General features: G+C 35.3%; 2 protein-coding genes across 3 annotated transcripts in view; one reads left to right on the top strand and one right to left on the bottom strand.

Moving 5' to 3' along the window:
- Positions 1-3,187: 3,187 nt before the first annotated feature.
- LOC111442852 lies at positions 3,188-3,697 on the bottom strand. Its single transcript, XM_023080406.1, has one exon. The coding sequence runs from the start codon at positions 3,695-3,697 to the stop codon at positions 3,188-3,190; it is 510 nt and encodes a 169-aa protein (XP_022936174.1).
- Positions 3,698-13,747: 10,050 nt separating this feature from the next.
- The window catches only part of LOC111443417 (homeobox-DDT domain protein RLT3), a 15,854-nt gene continuing 7,331 nt past the window's right edge, over positions 13,748-22,270 (top strand). For both annotated transcript variants that reach the window (XM_023081226.1, XM_023081225.1), the window contains exons 1-10: positions 13,748-13,996; positions 14,245-14,313; positions 14,464-14,601; positions 17,870-17,913; positions 18,011-18,256; positions 18,376-18,432; positions 18,697-18,913; positions 20,552-20,652; positions 21,523-21,609; positions 21,713-21,844. In XM_023081226.1, coding sequence (XP_022936994.1) covers positions 14,256-14,313; positions 14,464-14,601; positions 17,870-17,913; positions 18,011-18,256; positions 18,376-18,432; positions 18,697-18,913; positions 20,552-20,652; positions 21,523-21,609; positions 21,713-21,844 — 1,080 coding nt within the window. In that variant the 5' untranslated portion in view covers positions 13,748-13,996; positions 14,245-14,255. The remainder of the gene's footprint in view (positions 13,997-14,244; positions 14,314-14,463; positions 14,602-17,869; positions 17,914-18,010; positions 18,257-18,375; positions 18,433-18,696; positions 18,914-20,551; positions 20,653-21,522; positions 21,610-21,712; positions 21,845-22,270) is intronic.

The raw sequence follows: 22,270 nt of genomic DNA, 5'->3' as shown, positions 1-22,270 counted from the left end.
AAACTTTTTTTTTTTTTTTTTTTTTGCATGGAGATTTGGAAGAAGAAATATATATGGCGCAACCGGTTGGTTTCCGAGTAGTTGGAAAACAACATTTAGTATGCAGATTGAAGAAATCTTTGTATGGGCTGAAGTAATCCCCTCACCAATGGTATAAAAGATTTGATCATTTCATGGTAAAGCATATGTATACTCATAGTCAATTTGACCATTGTGTGTATTATCGGTGTCTCGATGATGGATCGTTTATCTATTTGCTCTTATATGTTGATGATATGTTAATTGCTTCAAAGAGACAGGTGGAGATTAATAAGCTCAAAGATCAGCTTTCTAAAACATTTGAAATGAAAGACTTAAGCAATGCAAAGAAAATACTTGGAATGGAGATAGAGCGAGATCGGAAAAAAGATACAGTCTGGTTGACTCAGTTTCAATATCTACGCAAGGTATTGACAAGATTTAGTTTGAATAATTCAACCAAACCCATTAGTACTCCACTTGCTCCTCATTTCAAGCTTAGTGCTTCCATGTGTCCAAGTTTGACGATGACAAAAGGTATATGGAGAATATTCCTTATACAAATGTTGTTGGTGCGTTGATGTATGCTATGGTGTGTACTCGACCTGATCTTTCACAAGCAATAAACATGGTGAGTCGTTATATGCATAATCCTGGTAAAGAGCATTGGCAGGCTGTTAAATGGATTTTTAGGTACATTCTTGGCACTATTGATGTTGGTATTAAGTTTCAAAAACAAGAAATGTTTAATCTTGACATTCTTGTAGCTGGTTATGTGGATTCTAATTATGCTGGTGATTTGGATAAGCGACGATCTACTACGGGTTATTTATTTACTATGGCTGGTGGACCTGTTTGTTGGTGTTCAACATTGCAGTCTACTGTTGCATTGTCTACCATTGAAGCAGAGTATATGGCAGTAACGGAAGCTTTTAAAGAAGCTATTTGGATGCATGGTTTGATCAATGACTTGGGTATTTTGCAATAACATATATATGTGTTTTGTGATAGCCAGAGCGCTATTTGCTTGTCAAAAAATCAAGTCCATCATGCTCGTACAGACCATATTGATGTCCGTTTTCACTTTATTCGAGAAATTATTAGCAAAGGGGATATTCGTTTATTAAAAATTGGAACTGCTGATAACCCTGCTGATATGTTGACGAAGGTGATCGCTCGTGAAAAGTTCTGGCATTGTTTGGATTTCATCAACGTCGAAAGGAAGGAGTAGTGTGTTGACGTGGTAGCAACCAAATCAGCTATCAACTTGGAGATCTTATGACAAGGTGGAGATTGTTGTACATTGTCACAAGTCCTATTCTTTAGGACCTATTTTCAAGGTCTTGCTAATATTTTTAAGCGGGTTAGTTTAGCTTATATTTTTAGGTTTAGCATAGGACCTATTCTCAAGGTCTTGCTAATATTTTTAGGCTTGTTAGTTTAGTTTATATTTTTAGGTTTAGAAGAAGGCTATATAATGCCATGCTTTCTACTGTTGAAATCATCAAGTTTTGGGTGTCACATTGTATGTCTTGAGTAACTTTGGTGTTGTGAGTACATTTGTTCCGCTTTCGAAACATTGATTTATTTTCTTGCAGATAAATCAGAAGCTTTTGAAACATTTGTTAGTGAAAGAGTGAGTGATTGAATGGTTGATAAGATGATTATACTATGAAGAGCAAGAAGGCTCTATATATATAGAATATAAAAAGATATTTAGAAAATTTACCAAAAAATCTGTAGAAAAAATTGGATAACAAACCTGTAAATCAAATCAAAACTAAATCAACTCCTGGCTCTAAGAGATTTAATCAGATACTAATTGACAGCAATCTAAACAAACACGTGATCTTTAACACTCCTTGTTTAGATGCTGCGAACTCCAAGCTTTTTCCTGAACACTCATCTTACTCCAATTATCTTTCTAACAAGTCCATCAATCAACCAAAGCATCTTGTCGTTCATCTTCATACTCTTCTAGTTGTTCATCTTCAGACTCTTCTAACATGCTACCAAAGATTAAATTGTTTGGTGCATTAGAAATCTTATTCACCTTCATCAGTTCTTCCTAATTACATTGCTCATTTCCAACAAATTGAACATCTCGACTCACAATAACACAACTAGTGTGTGGTTGAAAAACTCTGTAAGCTTTGGATATAGTGCTATACCCAACAAAGATGCCAGCATCTGCCTTTTTGTCAAGCTTATCACGCTTGACCTGTGGAATGTAAATGAAGCAAAGATACTCAAATACTCCAAGGAACTTTAAAGAAAGTTTGTAATCATACCAAACTTCAAATGGTGTTAAGTCCTCCACAGCTTTTGTTGAAATTCGATTTTGCAAGCACACAATAGGGTTTGGTGCTTTTCCCCAAAAACGTTTTGGAAGATCCTTCTCATGAAGCATGCATCTTGTCATCTCCATTATGAATCTATTCCTCCTTTCACTGACGTCATTCTGTTGAGGAGTGTATGATGCTGTCAATTGATGTTCAATTTCAGCCTCTTCACAAAACTTGTTAAAAGTTTCTAAAGTGTACTCCTTGCCATTATCTAATCTTATAGTCTGAATCAAGCATGCACTTTCATTCTCACCTCTGGCTTTGAATTTCCAAAATACACCTGCAACTTCTGTCTCTCGCTTCAGCAAGAAGATCCAACGCATTCTTGTTAGATCATCAAAATAAATAATGTAATAAAGATTATCATTTAATGATAGTGTTCGCTGAGGACCACAAAGATTAGAATGAACCAGCTGTAGTTTTTTCGAGGCTCTCCATGCTTATTTAGGAAAGGGTTGCCTAGGTTTGCTTCCCAAAATTACAAGTACGGTAAGGAGGCATGTCATCATCAATGTCAGCGAGTCATTCTACCAGCTTCTTTGACTGAATCTGAAGCAAACCTCGATGATGAAAGTGCCCAAGTCTTTTGTGCCAAATCTTAGTGGCACTAGCTCTGGATATAAAGGTCATCAGCTCTTTCTCCATCGAATTTAGAGCAAAGCTTTTTCCTCTCATTTTGACATTGAACAAGTCTTTGTCACTAGCATCTTTGATCAAGCACTGCTTATTCTCAAACAACACTTTATAGCCTTTATCAAGTAACTGACTAACACTTGAGAGATTTTGATCAATTTTAGGTCCAAATAAAACATCTAGAATAAATTTTAACTTGTTATAGCAATTGTGCCTTTTCCTTTGGCTTCCAAGTGATCACCATTGTTAATCCTCACTCTCTTGACTTCAATGTCTCTTAATTCCTCAAAAAACTCTTTGTCATATGTCATATGATTTGTGCACCCACTGTCAATCAACCAGCTCTCGCTTGATTCTTTGCCTGAGAAATAAGTGACCACAAACAATTGATCTTCTTCTTCTTGATCAATTACCTGTGTATTTACTTCTTTCACTTGACCTTTGACTTTGCAGATCACAGCTTCATGTCCAGGTTGATTGGCTTTGGAGTACTTGGCGTCACGTCTTCTCCAACACTTGTATGGTGGATGACCTTTCTTCTCACAATGGCGGCAAGGTGGATAGGATTTTTTGCAACCTCCTCCTTTTGTCTTCTGATAATTGGCCGATGAATCTCCATTCGTCAATTGGTTTTTGAAAATTTTCGTGTTTTTATGCCTGTGGTTGTCTTGATGCTTAATAGGTAAGACACCTTCAATCATCTCTTCTTGCCTCGCAGACCTCCTTTGCTCTTGTGCTTGTAAAGCGTTCAATGTTAGATAAAACTTGAGTTTTTCCTTATTTAGATTCACATGATTACATTAATTCTCCGTTTGATCATTTGACAAACACGTCGAATGGATTAACAAAGTTTTAGACGGAAATTTTGTAGGAAGTGGCACAGATTCAGTTGGCCACTCTCCAGCCATTTTTAGGATAGGTTATATTTAAATAGGAAATCTGTTCAGAATATTTCACAGCCTGATTTTGATTTTGAGCGCTGTCAAAATTTTCAGTCTATTCTCTCTCTTTGTTATTTTACGCATTGTATTTTTCTTCCAACAATCCCGTAGACAATTTCCTCTCACCGAAAAGAAAGGATTTCCCTAGCCGATTATCAAAACACAACATTCAAGAACTCTGTAAGAGAAATCTTTTACAAGTCTTTGGTGTTCTCCAGGGTAGTAATGGTGGTTTCAAACTTCTCTGGAATGGTGACCAACAACTTTTCAATGATCCTGGAATCATTTAACACATAACCAAGCAATCTCACCTTGTTGGCAATGTTGAGAAGTCTATCAGAGTACTCTTTCACCGACTCAGACTCCTTCATCTTCTGCAACTCGAATTCCCTAATCAAATTCAAGACTTTCATTCCACGAATCCTCTCATCTCCTTCATATTTAGCCTTGAGATAATCCCAGATTTCGTTTGCTGTTTTAAGGGATATTATTCAAAGATCATTTGAGATACATGTGCAAATGGGCAAACTTTTGCCTTTGATTTTCTTGTCTTCTTGTGCTGCTTTACTTTGATTTGTGCTACAGTAGGATTTGCTAGAAGTGGAGGGACCTCGTAATCCTCTTCTATTGCTTCCCAAATATCCAAAGCCTTCAGATAAGTCTCCATACGAACTACCTACATTTGATAATTGTCTCCATCGAAGACTGGTGGTGCAACAGTTGAAAAACTGGATTCTCCTTCCATTTTGATCTCACAGATCCCTTAAGAAGATAGCTCTAATACCAATTTGTTAGTGAAAGAGTGAATGATTGAATGGTTGATAAGTTGATTATATTATGAAGAGCAAGAAGACTCTAAGAAGAATATAAAAAGATATTTAAAAAATCTACCTAAAAATCTGCTGAAAATCTGATAACAAACTTGTAAATCAAATCAAAACTAAATCAACTCCTAACTATAAGAGATTTAATCAAATACTAATTGACAACAATTTAAATAAACACGTGATCTTTAACAATATTCAAAAACTTCAAAAATCTTGTTGAAAATGAAGCAAAAATAGTCATACGTGGACTCAGAACTGATCAAGGAGGAGAATTTACGTCAAATGAATTCAACAAGTTCTGCAAAGATAATGGGATCAAGCGACAACTAACAGCTGCTTACACTCCCCGGCAAAACGGAGTTGCAGAAAGAAGAAATCGGACCATCATGAACGTGGTACGGTGTCTTTTATCTGAGAAAAAGATGCCGAAGAAGTTGTGGCTGGAAGCAGCTAGATGGACAGCTCATGTTCTGAATCGCAGTTACACAAAGGCAATCAAGGACATGGTTCCTGAGGAGAAGTGGTCGGGCATAAAACCAAATGTGGAATACTTCAGAGTATTTGGTTCAATTGTACATGTCCATATTCCCAAACAGAAGAGAACCAGACTTGATGATCGAAGTCTTAAATGTGTCTTGGAGTTAGTCATGAATCTAAGGCCTAACGCCTGTATGATCCCAGCAACAAAGAAGATAATTGTGAGTAGGGATGTCATATTTTAAGAAGATGCAAAATGGGTTGGAATTCAAGTACAAAAAATGCAGAGCAGGATGCGTTGGCTTGGGGAGATGATGATAATATTGCTGTAGAAGAATCGGAAGAAGGAGAGACTGATGGAGAATGAGATTCAAATGAATAAGCAAATGACAGGTTAGAATAAATCCAAGAAATGGATGAATCTTCCCTAAAGTTGCCTTAACAAACAAGACAAAGGAGAGAGCTAGTTTGGATGCGCAATTATGAAACAGGTGAACACCTATTTGAAGAAGAAGAGGTCGATGAGGGGTTTGCTTTTCACATCTCCAATGATGATCTTGTGAACTTTGAAGAAGCAGTAAAGGAAAAGAAGTGGCAGGAGGCTATGAAGCTTGAAATTCAAGCTATTGAAAGAAATCAAACATGGGAGCTTATGACATTGCCGCATCAAGCAAAGAAAATCGGTGTCAAGTGGGTCTTTAAGACAAAACTAAATGAAGAAGGCAAAGTAGACAAATGTAAAGCGAGACTCGTCGCTAAGGGATACTAGCAGAAGGCTGGAGTAGATTACAATGAAGTTTATGCACCAATAGCTCGATGAGATACAATTAGAATTCTGGTGGCAGTAGCAGCTCAACGTGGATGGTGCATCTATCAACTTGATGTCAAAAGTGCATTTCTATACGGTGAATTAAACGAGGAGGTATATGTTGATCAGCCTGAAGGTTTTGTCAAAAAGGGAGAAGAGAACAAGGTTTATCAACTGAGGAAAGCTCTTTGCGGCCTAAAACAAGCACCGAGGGTTTGGTTAGGCAAAATCGAGAGCTATTTTAAGAAGGAAGGATTTGAAAAAAGTAATTATGATCACACCTTGTTCTTGAAGAAAAATTGAAGAAAATTGTTGTTGGTTTGCCTGTATGTTGATGATTTGATTTACACAAGAGATGATGAGAATATGTGCAAATGTTTCAAGTTATCAATGCAACAGGAGTTTGAGATGACAGACTTGGGGAAAATGAAGTTTTTCCTTGGAGTTGAAGTTTATCAAAACGAAGGAGGAATTCATTTGTGTCAAAGGAAGTATGCTAAGGAAGTATTGGAAATGTTAATATGCTGTAAAGAATCCGATAGTCCTTGGCACATTCTTGTCAAAGTCAGGCAGCAAAAGTGTCGATACAACATTGTACAAACAACTAGTAGGATGCTTAATGTACCTAACGATAACTCGTCCCGACTTAATGTTTGTGGTTTGCTTGATTTCTCGTTATATGGCTGATCCCAAAGAAGAACATATGCTGATTGCTAAAAGGGTACTAAGATATTTAAAAGGCACATTAGATGTTGGAGTTTATTACAAATGGAGTAAGGATGTAAATTTTTTGGATACACAAACAATGATTATGTGCGAGATATTGACAACAGGAAAAGCACTTCAGGCTATGCTTTCTTTCTAAATGGAGCAGCAATATGTTGGAGTTCAAGGAAGCCGGGAATTGTCACACTATCATCTACAGAAGCTGAATATGTAGCTGCCACTGCAAGTGCATGTCATGGTGTTTGGCTTAAGGGAATTCTGAAGGAGTTAGGTGTTCTAAGCAGCGAGTGCATTGATATCATGTGTGACAGTAGTTCAGCAATCAAATTGTCTAAGAACTCAATTATGCTTCAAAGGACAAAACATATTGATGTCAGGTAGTATTACTTGCGTAATTTGTCAACTAATGGGATTGTGAGGTTAGTATTTTGTGGAACTGAAGATCAAGTGGCAGACATAATCGCTAAACCAATTAAGCTAGATCAATTTGTGAAATTCAGACGCATGCTTGGAGTTTGACAACCTTAGTAAACTGATGCTGTTTCAGCATAGTTCAATTTACAGGAGGAATTTGTTGGAGTTTTAGACTTGGTCTGCAAAGTTAGAGCTAATTAATAGGCAAGAATTTTCTATTTGTTTTCAAATAGCTAATTTGTAGGAGTTCATTTGTTTTTTATTCCGTTTGTTTGTTATTCTGTTTTGTAATGCTTTATAAAAATTGTAGTTATCATTCAATAAAGATAATCAGTTCTCTTATGACTCTTATTATTGTTCTCTAATCTTGTAACCTGATCTCACACAGATTGATTTACTGGGTTTCTTCTTGCTTAAATTCATATTGTGCAGCTAATGGTGTCTTCCATGCATTATAATTACTAGAGCTACTTGGACATACAGTTAGACTATTGTTTTCCATACATAAAAAGTATAATAGAACTATTATGATTCAAACATTCAACTCAATATGAATAATTACCATAGAATGCATCAAAGGTAAAATATACAATCGGTCTTTGGAAGGGGATATAACAAAAAGAGCAAAAGCTTACCATTATGGCCTTCCAGGAGACTAAAGAGAGAAAGATGGTGCGCGAGAGAGAAACAAGACAAAGAACACGAGAGAATGCTATTGAGATCAAATTCCTTGTGAGAGACTAAGTATCAAGAGAAATTTGTATTTTGGCTGAATGTTTGTATTTTGGTGTGAGGCTCCGAAAGAGAGAAAAACTCAGTGAGGTGAGGCTGTGAGAGAAGGGGCTGAGAGAGTAAGACAAAAGTTTGTATGGGTGAGAGAGAAGGAGAGAGAGAAGAGGCTAAAAGAATCAGAGAAGAGTAGGGGTGTACATCCAACCGGACAACCCAGAGCAACCCAACCTGAATGATAAGGGTTGGGTTGGATTAGTTTTTTGGGTTGGGTTGGGTTGGGTTGTTTTTTCTAAATCTGAAGTGACTTGGTTCGATTTTCAGTTCATAAGATAAAAAAACTCGGGTCTGAAACTAGTAAAACTTATAAATAACATTAAGAATTTTGTTGTATATACCGGTCTGTCAGACTGGCAATCCGGGTTTACTAGAATACTCTAGGCTTGGTTTGACTCCTGCCAAATTTACTTTTTATTATTTCATATTATTATTTTGTTTGTTTCTTTTATAATTTTTTTTTATCACTCAAATATTACCTCAATATTTCATATTAAGGTTATTGAATATGATTTTAAAGGTATTTTTATTTTCGCTTTTCTAAACTAATCATTTATATTGTTTTTTAATTTTATAATTCATCCTTACATTTAAAAAAAAAAAATTATTTAGTTTATTTAAACTATTCATTTCTATCATTACGTATAGACTAACCAATTTTTGTTAAATAACGTTGAGATGTTACAATTTTTTTTATTGTTGTCGATGATTTTTTTTTTAATAATTATATATTGATTTGTGTTTGTTCGTGAACTTTTAACATTTTTTTTTATCTAAAATTATATTGAATAATTATGAAGGGTGAATAAATAAAAAAAAAATTAAACAAACATTAAAAAAAAGTTGCAATAGTAGAACCCAACCCGAAAATAGAGGGTTGGGTTGTGAAATTTTTTTGGTCGGGTTGGGTTACTAATCCAACCAACCCGAACTTTTGGGTTGGGTCAAAAAAATCTCTCAACTCAACCCAACCTAGACCATGTACACCCCTAGAAGAGAATAACCGAAGAGAGAGAGAGAGGCCAGAGAGAAGCCTAAGGCAGGGAGAAGATAGGGTTTAAATTTCTTTTCTAATTAAATAATTATTTTAAATTTCTTTTCTAATTAAGTAATTATTGGGTTTTGAAGGGTGGGTCAGACACAAGACAAGACTGTAGGTTGGGCTTTGACTTTGAGCCATTTTTTCTAATATTTTCAGGTTGGACCAGATTGACCCAATCATTTTCTTTTGGAACCCGAACCCAACCCAAATCAGATTGGGTTCAAAAAAATGGACCCAACCTAAACCCGAAATCCAACCAACCCAACTCAATCCTTATATTTCGGGTTGGGTTGAGTTGGGTTCTCGGGTTTCCAAGTTGGGTGTACACCCCTATCTAGGGCTGGCCTCCAGTCTCAGACAAATTGGATGTATACTACTTCTCTACACACGACCCATACGTGCGAGAACACCCCTTGGACCTTCTCTGGTCAAGCTAATCTATAGTGACGTCCGTAGAACTCCTTAGTGTCATACTCCCTATGAACACCCTCATCACCATACTGTGCGCGTTCACACTCATCGTTTCTAGGGAAGTATTCCTATGCTTATGAACATACAACATGCATGAGGTCCCTCTAAATCTCATCTCATCATCCCTTCTGACACAACCCTTTAGTCTCATCTCTTTGTTACATTAAGTTACCCATGTCCGTTGGATATTTATATGAATATCATTTTCATGCTCCTAGGGTTTTGTCCTATGTCGATCTATCGACATGATGCAATATGACACTCATCATCATCTAGCATGCTTAATATGGAAAACATCAACATATTATGACAAACGTCATGCAATCATCATACTCATCATATCGCCATAAAGTGAATCAAACATATCAAATACGTCATATATCAAACTATATATATTACGCACATCATCAAGCATCATAACTCAAGGATCATAACTCATACATCATCATATACTAGTATAAGACATCATACGACACAGCTCATACATCATCATAGCTCATACATCATAAATCGTAACTCATACAATTTCTAACATATCCTATAGCAAGGTCACTTACCTGATTAGTTTAAGTTGGTGTCGCCAATTTATTCTTAATGAAAGTTCGATTTTATCCTTTGAAATTCATGTCAACCTGTCATCAATTTTTGTATTTGAATCCCTTGCGAAGGAATTCTATTTAATTAAATTATAATTAAAATTAACGGTTTATAAAAGTTGCTATCAGTCATAATTCAAAAAGTTTCACAGAGGTTAATTTTCTTGTTTCCTCTATTACAATCGTCCAAAAATTCTAGGTAGTAATAAGCTTCATCTTCCTGATTATTTGTGTGCTAACAATTTTTATTAAGGATCTCATTTTTTACTGTTAGTGTTTCGAGGATATAAGCGTGCTAACAATTGAATACTATCCTAAGTTTTGTGGAGGATGAGATTAATTATTATTATTAATTGTTTTTTATACAGTTGTTACAAGTTGTGATGGATTTTTTACGGTACTTGGACAAACTTAATCTCTGAGCTTGTATCTAAGACTCGTTCTCGGTCAAATATGATTCGTCCACTAGGCTCGCTAGCCATCTGAAATAGCTAACAACCTAAAAGTTAGACATACTCATGGTCCTAACTTAACACTAGGCAAGGTGTTTCTGTAGGGTTTAGTAGACTCGTAAGCAAAGTGCCACTTCGACCTATACCATCTATCAATCTATATGGTGTACGTGTAAGTTTGTGTCGCTCAAGAAATAACCACCACTAGAGTTCGTCTAGTAGACCTGTAACGGTCCCCACATCGTGTACTACACATGTCACGATAGGCCAATAAGTAGAAGCTAGAGGAGCATAACATATAAGATAGTCAGAGGAACCAAATGACTTAGTCCCTATTCACGTAATCAAAATGCTCACCATATTACAAGTTAATAATTGTTTGAAAGTTCGAAACCGCCTCTTATTTGTATGGATAATTTCCTTTCTAGTGTAAATTGCTCCTAGTTAGTCAGTATCTTTAAATTCCTTAAATTAAATTTACAATATGTAAGTTTTAGGGTCAATATTGAAGAAGGATTAAAGGATAGGCAAACACGAGTCGAACTTAATGAGATGGACCCGACCACATGCCTCCATGCGCTCGTACACATTCGGCCATGCGCACGTACTTCCCACATGCCTTCTTTTTCTAGAACTTTTATATAAGTACCGATTGTATCCCTCGCATGGAAACTCGATCTATGGTTGTTATTTCATTTTGGTTTCTTCCTCAATATTGTAAATTTCATTTATGGGAAGTTATTTAATTTTTTTTTTCAAGTTGGTCGGTCCACTTCGTCTCAAATTGCCTTCATAAAAACATTTATTTAGTATAGAGCAAATCGAACAAACATAAAAACACTTTCGATAAAATGTAACCAGTATGAGTGTTTTATTTCGAAAACGGTTGTTCAAAAAGTGGCCGAAAAGAAAATGCATATTCAAGTGTCCAAAATGTCAAACTGAGTCATTTAAGACGAGCCAAGATATGGTAAGTTGCTTAAGCCGAGCCGAGGGAATAGGCAAGTCGAGCTAAGTCACATGTCCACCATGATGCAAGGTCGATTCGTGGATCGATGTAGGTCTGGTAGTGAGTCAGTGTAGGTTAGGTGTATCTATGGACTACTTTCGATGCACGCATGTAGGGTGGGGCAAGTGCTCGCATGCATCTAGGCTTGTGTTTGTGGGTCGAGTAGCTAGGTTAGAACACATGACTAGGCTGCTTCTACGTTATGGGCGTTTGGAATGCGGGTTGTTCTCGAGTGGGTCACTCGAGCTGTGGCTCGATTTCGAGCCTACAATTAAGGTAAGTGGGTTTGCCCGGTCAAATATTGAACCAACTAAAATGATCCTATTAATTCGAATAATGTCATAAAATGAAAATTACTATAATTAATAATATTTCACCCAGACATTTTTAAAATCAAGTAAGAATATAACACTACAATTTAAAAATGTGTTGAAAAATGTTATTATTTGAAAAGTAATAAAATTATTTACTTTTTTTTATAAAGATTCTAACGGTTAAAACAAAAACCCTTAAATCAAAGAAATTAACCCAATACAAAATTCGGATCAACCAAGATATATGGTTAGAATTGGATTATGTCTTACGATCGGATCGGAGATCTAAAAGCAAGATTTGAAACTTTTTTTCTAAATTGAAATTAATCAAGGCTTGATTGAATGGCTCATATGCAATTCTATCCCAGAATTATTCTGCTTGAAACTTGACAAATAATAAAATTGATGCTCGAATTTCTAAGGGAAACGTCTCATTTGAGATCTCAATTTCATTCATCCATGAATGTGCTTTTGACATAACAATTTGTGGGTATTTATAGTCTCCCAGAGACGTTTGTGGCCATGATTTAATCCCGATCCCTTAAATCTCCACAAAAAAAAAAAAAAAAGGTCATTTGACTATTTGACCGTTACAAACCTTATGAAATTAAAAATAATAAAGTTTTTCCAACAATCGTCGATATATTTGAGTGACTAAGGAGACAAATTTAAAATTGTTGACATTTTTTAATCTTGTAATACGAACATTTGGAACACATATACGTATTAAAGTTAGTAATTATAAATTTCTATGTATTAAAGTTAGTAATTAAAAAAATTAACAAAAAGTCAAATAAGTAGGGTACATGAAATAAAAAATATATATATTTCTCAAACTAAACAAATAAAAAATAAAAATAAAAATAAAATAAAAATAAAAATAAAAATCCAACTAAAAACACTTTTAATTAATTTTTGTAATGAAGATAAATAAATAGTCTTCTTAGAAATTCCATTTGATATTTAAACTAATTAATTAAAATAAATACAACATAACGTTAATAATATGAAACTAATTAATAATTTTGTTTAAACCGACTAATATATATAGAATATAATATAATATAATTAGGACAACAAAAACCTTAAAAGAGCTCAAATTCTTTAAAAATATTATAATTTTCAACTAATAATTAAGTTTTTTTTACACTTATCGAAATTTATAATCACCATGTTGGATGATGAAAGTCCCGCATCGACTAATTTAGGGAATGATCATGGGTTTATAATCAAAGAATATTATCTCTATTGGTATGAGGCATTTTAGGAAAGCTCAAAGCAAAGCCGTGGGAGCTTATACTCAAAGTGGACAATAAGATAGGGGTGTTTTAGTCTTTTCAATTTAACTATATTATTTAAAAAACTTCCGATGATGTTCATATGATTAGATAGACGGGTAGACATTTTTTTTTAGTTGGGTTAACTCAATCGACTCGAGAATAAGGTTACAATCAAACCTTACTCAACGTTAAGAATAAGACAACCCAACAATCCAACCTAACCGGTGGGTTGGGTTATGAACTCAATTTGAGTTGCTCGGGTCACCGATCATCTAATTTTAATTCTTATAATTTGGAAAGTTCTATTTTTAACTTTTTTCCAATTTTGAAGATTAAATTGAAAATTTTAATATAATAATTAATAAATTAGTCATAAAAATATTGAATTATATTCCAAGAATAAAAACAGTAAATTTGAAGTGAATAATAACAATCAACCCAAATTATATTAATTTTAAAAATATTTTGAGAAATTGTCAAGGGTATTTTAGTCCAAGTGCGCATAAAATTATGATATTTTTATAATCCGATAAAATTCGCGGTCAGTACGGGCAGAAGGAGGCTTAAAGCATTAGCGATATTTCCCTTTGGTGTGTAAAACCCAAAACCCTACCTCCCTCTTTCTCTCTCTTCCACTGTTATTCCTCTGTTATCTCTTACTCCTTATTCTCTCTCCTCCCTTCCATAACCTTCACTCTTCAAAATTCTCTTACTCTGTTCTTCCGTTACCCTACAAACACTCTTGATTCCTCTTCCCAATCTCTCTGCCGCTTCAATTCAACCAGTGGTAGTGGATATGGCTAAATTCAACCAAGCGTAATCATGCAAGGAAGCGCTGTTGCACTTCTGTTTCAGAGGTAGTTTTCGTAATTCATTTTATTTTTCATCTCTTGTGGCTTATGTGTATGTGAAACTGGTTTTTTCTGTGGATTTTGGTGATTGTGTTTCTTCGCTCTGTTCGTGGTTGGTATGAAGTGGAGCCGATTCAAGTTCTATTTGTTTTTGATGTTTTTGGTTTCTCTTCGAAGGCTGGATTGTGTTTGTTAACTAACACTCGGTTTTACTCTTTTTTGTTGGCTGTTTTTCTAATTTCCTTGCATTATAGAATCTAGCGAAATGGAATTTAGGCGTAAAACGCCTCAACAGCTTCAAGCTCTCGATGCGTTCTATTCAGGTTGGCTTGTGAATATAGTTTGAGAAATTTTTCATGCCAGTTCGACAATTTAGATTAACTTAGTTAGTTACTTGTCATAAATCTCAAATTAAGTTTGACCTGTCTCATTTCCAAGATATTGTTACCTCTTCTGACTTTTTATTGTTGCAGAGGAAAAATATCCTACGCAAAGCAGATTGAAAACTTATGCGGCCACTTTAGGATTGACCTATAGGCAGGTACAAGGATGGTTTTCTCAGAAGAGGAGGAGGGACAGAAGTGAGGATGAAACTACAGTATCATCTACCGGTAATGAATATAGTCTCAACCAAGGTTTGGTCTAAATTCAAAAAGTAAATGTAAAACTATGGTTGAGGGTAACATTGTTAATAGAAGGAAGAGGTTAGATTCGATTCGTAGTTTGCTTTCTTCATAGAATATTCTAATGAAGGTATTTTGTAAGGATGACCCGCCTCTCGGTGGAGATTTCAATTGTCTCTCATTTGGGAGCATTTCTCTATTGCAAAGGTATTTTGCAAGTCACCTGCTCTTGCCCATTCTCCTAGTAACCTGGGAAAGCATATAAATAATAGAGTTGGAAGGTTAAGACTAGAGCCCCATTTCGGAGAGGGAGAGTGATATGGCCCTAGTAGTTTGAATTAGGAACTCTTTTGTTATGAGAACCCCTAATTATCAAAGACTAAAACCCCTAAAAATCAATCAGCACAACTCCTAGGGAGAGTTAGAGAAGGTTACCCTGTGATTGAAGACTAGAAGGTAAGGAAAACTAGTTCCCTACTCATGGTTTGAATGCTCCACAATCAAGTTGATTAGTCTTACCTGAATGCTCAAGCATGCAATCCTAGATAAAGGACTACAAAGTTTGGTGATGAGGCTCAATCATTAAGCACAGAGAACACCTCATTCTAAAAACCAAAAATTGAACGTAAAGTCTCATTCAAACCCTTTAACCTATTTTGCTTAGCCAGTTAGCTAAAAGACCTTTCTACCCCTAACTAAAAAAATACATAATAAAATAATAATTATAGTTAAGCCATTTCGAGAGCCCAAAACATAAACACCTAAAATAAAGTATGCTTGCAAAAAATTACAATAGTGAAGTTTCTGGCAATGCTCTATCAGTTTCATCCTTTAACCTTGTGTGACACCATGCATAGAACTTCTTTCGGTTTTCGTTCCTTGGAACTCTTCAATTATGTGGGAATTTAAAGCTAATTGTTGCTTTTTGGCTCTTGAACGTGTGATTAGTCCTAGAGGTAAAGTGAAGACATCTTGGTTCATATCAGAGAGAGGGTTGAGTTGGAAGCCCTTTTTATTGTATAGGAGATTCAAAAGGTTGTACAAAGCCAAATGGATTTACCATGGCTATCTTCCAGAAAATTGGGAGTACCTAAAAGAGGACTCGTGAAAAGTGTTTTGTGAGTGCTTTGAGAAATGCAGTATTGAAGTGGGAATGAATGAGACTTATGTTTGCCTTATCCCTAAGAAAGAAGGTCAACAAGGTGAAGGACTTTAGTCCCATAAGTCTGATACGAGCTCTCATCCATCTCTAAGTCTCTCAATCCTTCTAAAACATTATTCTTCCTTTCTAGCCAAATCCCCCAAAAGATGGTGAAAAAGAAAGCCTGCTTTGTAACTCTTCATTTATCATGAACAAGAGTATTCAAAAGCACCTCCTCGATGATAGAAAAATATCCCCTATTACGAACCAAGGCAGCACAAAAGTACTGAAAAATTGATGCCGAAGGGAGAATGCAAAGGGGAAATAATATAGAAAATGGTTGAGGTCCTCCAATTGCTTCCTACAAAGAACACACTATTGCAGGTGCAACACAAAGGAAGAATGTCTCCAAAACCTAGAATGCCTTGACTGATCACCTGGTTGGAAACAATAAAAGAAGGTTAACAGCCTCAACTTCCTCTTGATCGAAATGGGGGGATATTCAAGTAGGGCTATTGAAGCATTCTCTTATCAGACAAATAATAAAGTTGCGGAAATAGAGCTTAGAGGGGTTTTTATCCCACCTAAAGTACCCTCCGAAAAATAAGTATTTGATCCATCTTCTACTGGATAGTTGATACAGAGGGGCAACAAAGGAAAGCTCGAAGCAGTAGCAGTCTAGGGATGTTCGCTAGAACCCTTAAACCTACAGTCGGAAAAACACTCAAAAGGGTGGGGTCCTTACTCATAATAACTCTATCTCACAAAGCGTTGTACTCCATGAAGAAATGCCACGATCATTTTGCCAAAAAAATCTCATTGTGTGATATGAGATTGAGAATGCCTAAACCCTGATGATCCACTAGTTGCAAAACAACCCACCCAGTCGACTAGCTGTGCCCCATCACTCCATCTCCTCCCCTAAATGGTTTCTCAGGAAGCTTTCAATATTCTTACCAATCAAGACAAGCATCCTAAACATGGAGAGAAATTAGATAGGGATCCCACTTAGCACCAATTGTATCAAAGTAACCCTCCCTCCCTTGAGGAAGAAGGCCTTTAAAAGGGATCTAAAAGTGCACACTCTTCGGATTTCCCCCCAAGGGAACAAAGGTAGGAAAAAGGAAGTTGACTCAGCTCACAACTGGGCAAGGAGGCCCATGCAGACAACTTAGATGGCTCATAGTTTAGACCAATGATGGAGCTTTCCTTCTGATGATTAAATACCTGAGATAGTTTCAAAGGAAGACAAGAAACCATTAAAATTTGTGAAGGACCTTTCCTTCTTAGAGAAAAAAAAGTCGGTGTTATTTGCAAATTGGAGGTGCAACAAATGAAAACTTTCCAACCCACCTTAAACCCTTCCATCAATCCCTTATCCACATCCACTGACTCTAAACGACTTAGAAAATCGACCACAAAAATGAACAATAAAAGGTGAGGGAGGGTTGCCTTGTCTAATACCTTTTGAAGCAAAAATTTTTCCTCTCGGTCTACCATTGACAAAAATGGCGAAATTCACCGATCTTATTCAATTCCAAATCCAAGCTTTTCATTTGTAGCCAAAACTATTCTTCCACGGGATCATATCAAGGAAATTTCAATGCACATGGATGTAGGCTGTCAAAATCAATCTTAAAAATCACACCTACCTTCTTCCTATTCCTATAATCCTCAATAACTTCAATTGCTATCAACATGATCTAAAATTTGTTTTCCAGCAATAAAAGCTCCTTGGGAGTTTGAGATGGTTCTCAACCTATCAGTCAGCGTTTTTGCAATGATTTTGTACAAGACTAAGATTTTGTACAAACTAGTTGCAAGACTAAGATTTTGTACAAACTAGTTGCAAGACTAAGATTTTGTACAAACTGGTCACAAGACTTATCAGCCTGAAATCTTTAACTTGGCTTTGTCATTTTTATGTCTCAGACACTTCTATTACGTTGATATATGCTATTTTGTCAGAGGAAAGTGAAAGAATTTTTCTTGACCCCTTGTCATATCCTATTTCCTTCTCTCTATGAGCCTATCAAAAGACATGTTGACAAATTTAAATGAATGTTGCATATTGAGTGGCTTCAGGATTCATATGTGTAGTACATTATTTTACAGGTGAGTGGCTTCAAGAGAATCGAAGAGAAACCAAAGTGAGAAAGGTATTTAAAATGTTTATGATACTTGACTCTTGCTCCAGCTTTTTTGCCGTCTTCCATATCCTTATTTTTTCACATCTTTGGTACTCTATAATTTTAGGTTTCAAAGCAAACTAGTTCGGTCCCTGTGGATTGCTGTGGCAAGATGGCTGCTCCGATTAAAACTCATGGTATTGGAAAGGGTTTGATGACAGTTTGGCAGGCAACAAATCCTGATGCTGGCAAATTTCCTGCTGGAATAAATTTTAGTGGCCGAGAACTTATGGATGCATCTTCAGTTTCAACTTCTTCATCGGAAGAATCATTGCGGCAAGGAAAACGACCACCACGACAAGCTAAAGTGAAGGTAACTTGAGTATTTTTGGTATTTATTTTTCCTTTACTATATCTAATTTAGAATATTACAATACCTGTTACAGTTGAAATAAAAATGGTTGCTGATGGAATTCTCCTACTTATGAACAGGGAAGGCAGGCATCCAAAGTACAGGGAAAGAGAAAGCCTTCAACAAAAAACAGACGGGTAAATTTAAATACATACATACATACATGCATACATATATACATACAAATATATATACATCTATATACATACAAATATATATACATCTATATATATATAAATATATATACATCTATATATATATAAATATATATACATCTATCTATATATATATATAGTATGTGTGTATGTATATTTATATGTATACGTACGTATATTTATTTATTTCTGTTGCCTTTAGCAATTTTTCCTCTCCTGTTTGTTTGAGTTCCTCTTATGTTCCAGGTGGAACGCAATGGAGAAAAGAGTCAAAAGCAATTTTGCTACGAAAAATGTGAACTTGCTTGGGAAAGAAAGAAATCTCAAGGATGCATAGACCAATTTGCTACTCTGGTAGATGATGAAGAGTTGGAGCTGAGAGAGTTGCAATCTGGAAAGCATATTATGGCTTCTTGTGATCACTTCATGGCAAATGATGTTAATAGTTGCTCACTTTGCAAAGGTGAAGGAAGAACATGACAATATTTATCTACATCATTTTTTACTATCCTTTCAATGGAATTTTTAAGTAAAGGAAATGCTCTCTCCTCTCTCCTCTCTCCTCCTTCCCTTCCCTTTCCTTTCCAGCCAAAATCCATCCGTAGCCGGTGCTATTTCTTCACCATTTTTTTGTTCTTGCATCATGATTATTAGCGGTGTGATTTAGCCTTTCATCCATTTTCATCCCGATTGATTTTGGTTTATTGGTGATGTGTTATAATTCATTCATCATTCTCTACCTCAAAATTTTTTTCTGGTTAGTCGTTTGTTTAGCTTTTTTGCTCATCGGTATTGGTTTTATCTGATTTTCTAATGGATGTCGAGTTGTTGCGTTCTTAACAATTTATTATTATTATTTTTCTTTTGGGGAGAGTGATATGTTCTTCATTGAAGATATGAAATATAAATAGGTAATCCCCGAGTTTTTTGGCTGAGTTTCTGTATTCGCCTATGTTTTTGTACATCCTCAAGCAAGATATAGACTCCTCTTGAACATTTCGTCAGTTGGAATTTATCTCCCAAATAGGTTCATATTTTGAATGTGTTGTTTGGCCTCCCTTGGGAGGAAGGAAGGAAGTTGAGGGTGATACCTTCAGGAAGGGGAAGGGGAAGGGGAAGGGAGGAAGGGAATTTTTTAGGGTTAAGGTTCTTTTTCCTTCCTTTTCGTAAATGGGGCTGATTGGCATTTTAATAGAACTTATTTTGTGGGTCTTCAATGGGCTGGTGTGTTTTTGTCTTTATTGGGTTTTATGCACCATTTAAAACTTGAACTAGATTCAACTGTCCTTCAAATTTTTCTTCACGTTATTTTTTTTAAATTTTAATTATTTATAATAGATAGTAAAAGAAAACGTAAGTATTTTGAGTTTGATCTTTTAATATTATCTAAAATGTTTTAAAAAAATAGTGTCCCAGACATGTTCGTGTCCAACATTTTTAGAAGGCATGTCATTGTGTCCGTGCTTCTTAGTTATTAGCATTTTTCATTACCACCTCCCTTTTGTCTTTTGAAGTTGTCTAAACTATGATCCATCTGAACGAGGTTCTCACAAACCCTGTTCACTTTTTGGGCGCTAACCTTCTAATAGAGCTTTCTGAGGGAAATTTCCTACAAATTCTTGGCTTCCACTAGATGCACTCTGGTTCAGTTGGTCATCTTTTTTGTTAATTCATTAGTGTTCCCAAGTCCATGGGAGAATTTACTGTTAGTCCAGCTGGTTTTTAGTTTTTTCGTTTTTGTAACTTGGTGTGATTTAGGAGAATTTTTAAGGGTCATGAAAAACGAATTTTTTTGTTCCCTCTTCCCCTTCTTTGTTTTTCTTTTTCTTTCTTTTTCCTTCTCTTTGAGCAGTCTTTTTTTTCTTCAAAAGACTGCTTAAAAAAAAAAAAAAAAAAAAAAAAAAAAAGGAAGAGGAAGAAGAAAAAATCAATAGGAGCACTTTTATTATACCAAAGCAATAGGAGAACTTGTCCACCTGTTGTTCCATTTGTATGCCTTTTCTAAGGTTAAATCTGTTTTTCCTGGAATTCCAAGTTGTTTCTATTATAAGTATGAAGGAGATCCTTGGAATATCATCTCTAATATATTTTATATTTTCAGATATGCTTGCCAAGTTCCCCCCAAATTCTGTGAAGATGAAACAACCATTTGGCATTCAATCTTGGGATTCATCTTTAGACATTGGCAAGAAACTATTCAAGGTTCGTATTAAAGACTATGGAGTCGATCCTCGTCTTTTAGGTATTGGAAGATCAGTAGGTGTCTCTAGTATACCCCATTTTCTCTTCAATTGCAATTTTAATTTGCTAGCATAGATACTAATTTGGGTTGTCTTGGAAACACCCATTGGGCTCAAATCCTTTTAATTTTTGCCCTTGTAAATGTTTTTGATTGTGCTTTCACTTATTATAAAAGAATGTTAGATATATTTTTTTTCCCTTCCTGTTGCGGATTTTTTTTTACTACCTCCATGAATTTCTTCTCTATGGTCTTTTTGATCATTAATTTCCTTTGTAAGAGGATATATGTTTTCCATGAAGTAACTGTGAATCCTGATTATTTGCATATTTAGAAAAGTAGCATTTCTAAATGTCATAAGTTGCTATCTAAATAATAAAGGACTTAGAGGGAATGTGTTCAAGTCATGGTGGTCACTTGTCCATGATTTAACATCTTATGAGTTTTCTTGGCAACCAACTGTTGTAAGGTCGACGGTTGTCTGGTGAGAATAGTCGAGGTGCATACAAACTCATTCAAACATTCATGGATATCAAAGAAAAATAGCATATCTTCTAAATAACCTTTTCATGAGGATAAAGCATTCGATAGATAAATTTGATTGGGTAGTATTTTTATTTGTTTTATTATTATTATTATCATCTTTTGAACATAAGAAACAAATTTCATTGAATAACTAATAAACAAGAAAAACCAAAGGGATTATAAAACGTTCCTCCAATTAGCATAAATAATTACAAGAAAACTAAAAGTTCGATGTGCGATTGCATTAAGAAGTTTATTAAGTTATTTGAAATGCCAAGATTTAACTCTTGGCTTTTTAATTTTTGCAGGCCTTCAATTTTCTTTATACATACGCCATAACATTAGGCATATGCCCCTTCACCCTTGATGAGTTTGCTCAAGCATTTTATGACAAGGTTAAATATTTTCTTTGATCTTCCTATAATAATGTCCGGTAAAATATTTTGGTCTTGACATTTATTCCCTCTTCTTCTGGCTTTGTTTTTCTTGCATTTGCAGAATTCATTCTTGCTTGGAAAGATTCACATGGCTCTTCTCAAACTACTATTTTGTGATATCGAGGCAGAGTTTAGCAATGCGTACTTGACTCCTTTGAGCAAGTCTTGCAAATTTCTTGCTTTAGTTCATTCGGTCAGTATTTCATGATTGAATTTATGCCACTGACATTTTGTATTGATAGAGAATGCAAATTTTATTGAGAACAAACGAAAGAACTGATTTGGTTATTAGCACCTTGTTTTCTAAGTGCACTATTAATTTAGCTTTGCTAGCTGAGGATGGGAATCAAAGAATTTGAAGTTTCTTTGGTTAAGTGCGGTCAAAGCTCTTTGATCAGAATTGTATATTAGGATAAGCATCTCCCTTAGTTTGATCGGTTCAAATCTACACGTTTAAAGGCTTCCTCATGGTGTTCTTTTTGCAAGCATTTTGCTGATTTTTTCTTTCTTGTGGCTCTGTATGGAGTTTGCATCTTCTAAGGATTAGTCTCTTTTTATTATTTCAATGAAATCCTCGCCTCTTGTTCAGGAAAAAAAAAACAAAAAAAAAAAAAAAAAA

Source organism: Cucurbita moschata, unplaced genomic scaffold, assembly GCF_002738365.1.
Source record: "Cucurbita moschata cultivar Rifu unplaced genomic scaffold, Cmos_1.0 Cmo_Scf00005, whole genome shotgun sequence".
Lineage (NCBI taxonomy): Eukaryota > Viridiplantae > Streptophyta > Magnoliopsida > Cucurbitales > Cucurbitaceae > Cucurbita > Cucurbita moschata.
This window is presented reverse-complemented; position numbering and strand designations above follow the sequence as displayed.

Excerpts from the sequence above, each read along its gene's own strand:
- LOC111442852 (XM_023080406.1), bottom strand. The coding sequence starts at position 3,697 with ATGATTGAAGGTGTCTTACCTATTAAGCATCAAGACAACCACAGGCAT.